At 40.2% G+C, this 6,070-nt stretch overlaps 1 protein-coding gene across 1 annotated transcript; it reads left to right on the top strand.

Annotated features, from left to right (window-relative positions):
• Positions 1–1,645: 1,645 nt before the first annotated feature.
• LOC140167438 (pituitary homeobox 1-like) lies at positions 1,646–5,424 on the top strand. The gene is made up of 3 exons (XM_072190747.1): positions 1,646–1,955; positions 2,603–2,763; positions 4,827–5,424. The coding sequence occupies exons 1-3, from the start codon at positions 1,688–1,690 to the stop codon at positions 4,926–4,928; spliced, it is 531 nt and encodes a 176-aa protein (XP_072046848.1). The 5' UTR covers positions 1,646–1,687; the 3' UTR covers positions 4,929–5,424.
• Positions 5,425–6,070: the final 646 nt, after the last annotated feature.

Below are 6,070 nucleotides of genomic sequence, written 5' to 3' on the forward strand. Positions count from 1 at the left end.
GTTGAAGTTTAAAAGATAATTTTCAGATTTCAGTGTAAGTTTGAAATACTGTTACGAATTGGGTTTGGCATTTTGTTCAAGTTTCTCACCCTCTGGTTCAGCACCAATTATTTTCAGGAATACTGCCCTCATTTTAAGTTGGAGGGAGATTTAAATTGGGTTGATACATCCCCCATTCCCCAATAATATATAGGATAGTAATGTTGATTTTCAGACAGTATCAAAAATAGTAATTCATATATTTATAATAATAATACTATGATATAGTTTTTGATGTAAGAACGACATTGAAACTTGGATCTTTGACAGAAACCCAATCGGGATTGGGAGCCCACCTTGTCATGCGAAATCGGTTAATTAGTTTTCCTTTGTTTATTTTTAAATATATGTCACTTTGATCATTGGCCAATTAAAGCAATCAACCTTAAACAAGAATGTGACTATAACGTGTAAATCTAACACCACCAAGTCTGGTGTTAAACTAGTGCTATTTTTATACATATCTTTTATAGCATGCATGGAAGTTGATACTCACAAGTTGTACGAGCGTATAATATAGAGATTCGCTCTATAAGATCTAGCTTTGCCCAAACTTTGTTAGTGTAGGCCTGGAATGATTCGTCCAACCGATGTTAAAAATGTATATATTAGGCCTTTTAGTGATAGTCATTTCCTGGTAAATGTTAACATGTTTACACACTCTTATGGGAAGATATACACCACTGGAAAATATATTGCAAAACTTTTCGATTTAGGCATAATTTGCATGCCCTTTGTGTGGATGCAATACAGTCATTAAAAAAAGACTGGCATACTTTTTTTAACATACTGTCTTCCCCTTGGCATTCTTGGGAAGACACTCCGATATTTTGACAGTGATCTCAGTGTACTTGTCACTGTCGCGAAAGATACTTGTTAAAATGTTATATTGAAAATAAAGGGTTCTTACGGTGACACGTCCTAAAAAAGGGGGAGTACTGCATTGCGGCCAGCTGAGACTGGTATCTTTTGGTGATATCATCATGTGTCATGATAAAAAGAAGTCTTTATAAGACAAAATGTTTACTATGATGACAGAATGTTTACTATGATTGCAGAATTTAACAAAAACGAGGTCAATGAACATTTTTGGTCAAAATTAAGCGTTTTTATGAAATAGTACAAAAATGACCGTATGTTTTGCGGCAGTTTGTTTAAAAATATCGGGGGTACTTGTTTGTAGAGCCCATCATCACATACCATAGCATACGAATACCCATTCCTTCTTCACATTGATTTTACACATTATATTTTTAACTAAAATGCGTTTTAACCAAGGTCATGGCAAGAAGGTGAAAACAAAATATTGTCCATGACTGTACTGTCAATTAAAAAAGCACAACACCATGAAGGTGTAAGTGAACGTAACATTATCTCGATATATATCCAACGTTAATTGTTTACCTAAGACTTGTTGTTGGCTAAAGAAATAATTATAGTAAACTTATACATGATAGGAATTTCTCAATTAAATCAATTATTGTTCTTGACTTAGTCGTGAGGTAGATTGGAAGTTCACGTCGGTTATGAAGAACGAAATATAGTGATGGTAGGCCTATGATCTTCCATGCAATATAATCATAACTTTTTATGCCTTCAGGTTAGCGCTGCCTTGTTCTTCTCCGGTATTTTATTTTCATCCAATGTCATGGAAAAGAAGAACAACCGGGACAACCTCTTACATCCCAGCCTTGTCAGCTTTGACTTCAGTACCTGTCACTCTACATCGATGTATTTCATACCTTCTTATGGATTCATACCCACTTTGAGTATTGATGAGACGGTGACAGATGGAGATCGAAGTCAGGTGATGCTGATAAGTGGACCTGAAATGTTGCCTGATAGCGAGCCGTGTCGTCAGGCCTTGATGATTGCTTCACATGCTGCTGGTTTAGTAGGAAACGGAGAGTATGCAGGTAAGTGGGGAGAACATGGGAAATGGATAAGGATGGAGAGCCTGGAAGAGAAAGAGGAGGAGAAACAGGAAGAGAAGAAGAAGGTTATGGCTAGAGCCACAAATGAAGAAGTCAAAATGACTGACGAGTATGACACAATAAGGATGACACGACGACGACAATGATGGCGTGTCATGTAGGGAAGAATTATTTTATTTAGGGAATGAAAGAACATCAACTATTTTGAATTACAATTGAAACTGACAGTTACTGACAGGTCTGCTAAAATTCAGTGTATCCGCTTTGAACGAAAACAACATTTATTGAAGTGAAAGCCGAAAAGAAATTTGCGTAAAACTATATTCATTGTTGGGGTGCGTGAGATGTGTGTGCCCCATAAATGTTGACTTATGATGATAACGATGACGATAAAAGATAAAAGATACGAAAATGATGACGATGATGATTGACGATGGCGATCGCTAATGATGACGAGGAAGATGAGGAGGATAGAAAGAAGGGTTAATTATAGTTTTACAATAACCTGTAAACACAGGTAAACTATGTTCAGGTTATGTCGCTCTTTATTATTACATTACTCTTAATGTGTCCCCATTTTTAGATACATTTTTGTTTCATACCAGATTATCATAATTATTTTATTGTAGATGAAGAAATCAGACCGTTAAAACAGCGTCGTACCAGAGCTAATTACACTCGGCAACAGCTACTTGAGTTAGAAGCAGAGTTTGAACGTAATCGTTACCCGGATGTGAAGACTAGAGAATCATTGGCCGATAGATTGGATCTTCTTGAAGCAAGGATACAGGTAACAAGTAAAGCAGGCAATTCTCCACCCTGCTCTCCTTTCAATTTTCACTTCCAACGTATTTACACTTATACGCCACATCTTTTAAGATCTTTTTAAAGTCCTAAACACATCGTAAGTCACTAACACAGCACATCGTCACTCCGAGTCTTCCATGGTTTAGTTACTTTGGGCCTATACGATGAGTTTCAGGCATTGCCGTCAATCCGTCTTGATGTGGGTGGGGACCATTTGGCCTTAATTGTCAAAAAGTGGCTGTAAAGAACAAAAGTATGTGTCATTTTGCCCAAATGTGTGGGGGGAACGTCCCCCTGTCCCTACCCCCTCCCGGGATTGACGCACATAGGGGTTACAGGACTTATGCGATGCGTCATAATATATTGTGAAATGATAGCTGCTCTTTGCGCCTTCTGAACCTTTTCCTATAACTCCGTATACCTAGATCCGCTTCATCCTTTTCCTTCTCCTACAGCTCCGTCCGTACCTCCGCTTCATCCTTTTCCTTCTCCTACAACTCCGCCCGTACCTCCGCTTCATCCTTTTCCTTCTCCTACAACTCCGTCCGTACCTCCGCTTCATCCTTTTCCTTCTCCTACAACTCCGTCCGTACCTCCGCTTCATCCTTTTCCTTCTCCTACAACTCCGTCCCTACCTCCGCTTCATCCTTTTCCTTCTCCTACAACTCTGTCCCTACCTCCGCTTCATCCTTTTCCTTCTCCTACAACTCCGTCCGTACCTCCGCTTCATCCTTTTCCTTCTCCTACAACTCCGTCCCTACCTCCGCTTCATCCTTTTCCTTCTCCTACAACTCCGTCCCTACCTCCGCTTCATCCTTTTCCTTCTCCTACAACTCCGTCCCTACCTCCGCTTCATCCTTTTCCTTATCCTACAACTCCGTCCCTACCTCCGCTTCATCCTTTTCCTTCTCCTACAACTCCGTCCCTACCTCCGCTTCATCCTTTTCCTTCTCCTACAACTCCGTCCGTACCTCCGCTTCATCCTTTTCCTTCTCCTATGAACTCCGTCCCTACCTCCGCTTCATCCTTTTCCTTCTCCTACAACTCCGTCCGTACCTCCGCTTCATCCTTTTCCTTCTCCTACAACTCCGTCCCTACCTCCGCTTCATCCTTTTCCTTCTCCTACAACTCCGTCCCTACCTCCGCTTCATCCTTTTCCTTCTCCTACAACTCCGTCCGTACCTCCGCTTCATCCTTTTCCTTCTCCTACAACTCCGTCCCTACCTCCGCTTCATCCTTTTCCTTCTCCTACAACTCCGTCCCTACCTCCGCTTCATCCTTTTCCTTCTCCTACAACTCCGTCCCTACCTCCGCTTCATCCTTTTCCTTATCCTACAACTCCGTCCCTACCTCCGCTTCATCCTTTTCCTTCTCCTACAACTCCGTCCCTACCTCCGCTTCATCCTTTTCCTTCTCCTACAACTCCGTCCGTACCTCCGCTTCATCCTTTTCCTTCTCCTATGAACTCCGTCCCTACCTCCGCTTCATCCTTTTCCTTCTCCTACAACTCCGTCCCTACCTCCGCTTCATCCTTTTCCTTCTCCTACAACTCCGTCCCTACCTCCGCTTCATCCTTTTCCTTCTCCTACAACTCCGTCCCTACCTCCGCTTCATCCTTTTCCTTCTCCTACAACTCCGTCCCTACCTCCGCTTCATCCTTTTCCTTCTCCTACAACTCCGTCCCTACCTCCGCTTCATCATTTTCCTTCTCCTACAACTCCGTCCGTACATCCGCTTCATAATTTTCACCACAATCATTTCGAATGTTGCGTTAATTACTTAAAAGTCGGGTTCTCCCTGTATAAGATGCAAATAAGACCCGTTCATGTTTTTGTTGAGTTGAATGGCGATATTTGACTCTTTAGACTCTTTGCAATAAGACCCGTGTTCAGAGTGCCGTTGTGACTTCTGAACATCTTTCAAAAATGAATTGCAAATTATTTGTCGCATCAATTTATAGCAGCATATTGGTACAGTTTATAATTCATAAACCAAAAGCGTTATTGACGTAATAAATAAAGTAAAATATTTCGTTATATTTTGTAGGTTTGGTTTCAAAATCGCCGAGCCAAGTTGAGAAGATCCTCCAGCAGTTATGGTGACACCAATAAACAGAAGATATATCCCAAGAGCACAATGTTAGACTGAATCAAACATGTCGGATCATTCTATGGATAAGTCAACAACTTGAATAGTAAATTTACATTTGGATTTCAAAATTAGTGTAGATTTCGAGGCGATAGCATTGCCCACGTTATAGCTAAATAACAAATTCTGGTATTCGATCGATTTATTACCATAATATCTAATTCTGACAGGTGACAATCCGTTATATGTAATGGCAGTAAGTTGAGTCCGAAAGTGCCAACATGGCCGGATGGCGGCAAAATTAGAAGGCGGTAACCGGCATTTACCGAAATAAATACGGACGTAATTGTGGGATAACGTAACACACTGAAATGTTAAGATCATATCTGACTGATTGGTAACATTGGACATGTTGGAACTCATTTTCAACTCGACAATACTGTTATGTAAAACTACCGAATTGCTGCTTGGATCTTAGCAGTGCCACCATAGTCCCGAAAGCTGTGGACTGTAATTAACTTCACATGCCAAAATGCTGAAGGCGTGTCCGTTCTCCAAACCAAATTTACTAACAACCTGACAAAAAGTTTTGAAAAATGTATGATACAAAATGATAACCATTTTCATAAACTCGTTTGCACTTTTCATTGGTCACAAACTTGTTGATATTGACTCATATCATTGTTCTAATTTATTTACGTTCGTCATCAAATTTTTGAAAAAATTATTTTAAAAAATGATTGAGATACCTTGACTGCTTAGCCTATACGTAGGCCTACATGTATTACGAGATGAAAATATTCGTATGGCACATTTATCGCAAATCATGCCTTATGAGAAATTCCATCGTGCACTTTATCCCAATTTTGCTCAGGAATACTGGAATTCGTATTCGGCATAAGGTGATAAAATGTGCACTCAGTCACGTAAAACTTATAAAAAGGGAGAAGAACATAGGGTGTGATGGGTATCAGGAAAAAATATCGGAAAATTGCTTGTGCTCGTGACACACTATACCCCAAGCCACTGCCGATTTTAAATGGCACTGAATACTGCCACCAGTATGCATTAATATTGCACCCTGTGTGTTTGTCACCATATTTTCTCGCCTTCGTGACTTTGGCTTTTTATTTTTGAGCGTGTTTTCTGAAAATTTCATCAGAATAAGCTGTAGAAATATTTGCCTCAGGAAATTGTCTCTA

The sequence above is a fragment of the Amphiura filiformis genome, chromosome 1 (genome assembly GCF_039555335.1).
Source record: "Amphiura filiformis chromosome 1, Afil_fr2py, whole genome shotgun sequence".
Taxonomy (NCBI): Eukaryota; Metazoa; Echinodermata; class Ophiuroidea; order Amphilepidida; family Amphiuridae; genus Amphiura; species Amphiura filiformis.

Excerpts from the sequence above, each read along its gene's own strand:
- LOC140167438 (XM_072190747.1), top strand. The coding sequence starts at position 1,688 with ATGGAAAAGAAGAACAACCGGGACAACCTCTTACATCCCAGCCTTGTC. Across the intron at positions 1,956-2,602 it reads AGGAAACGGAGAGTATGCAG|ATGAAGAAATCAGACCGTTA; the intron begins GTAAGTGGGGAG and ends ATTTTATTGTAG. Across the intron at positions 2,764-4,826 it reads TTCTTGAAGCAAGGATACAG|GTTTGGTTTCAAAATCGCCG; the intron begins GTAACAAGTAAA and ends TATATTTTGTAG.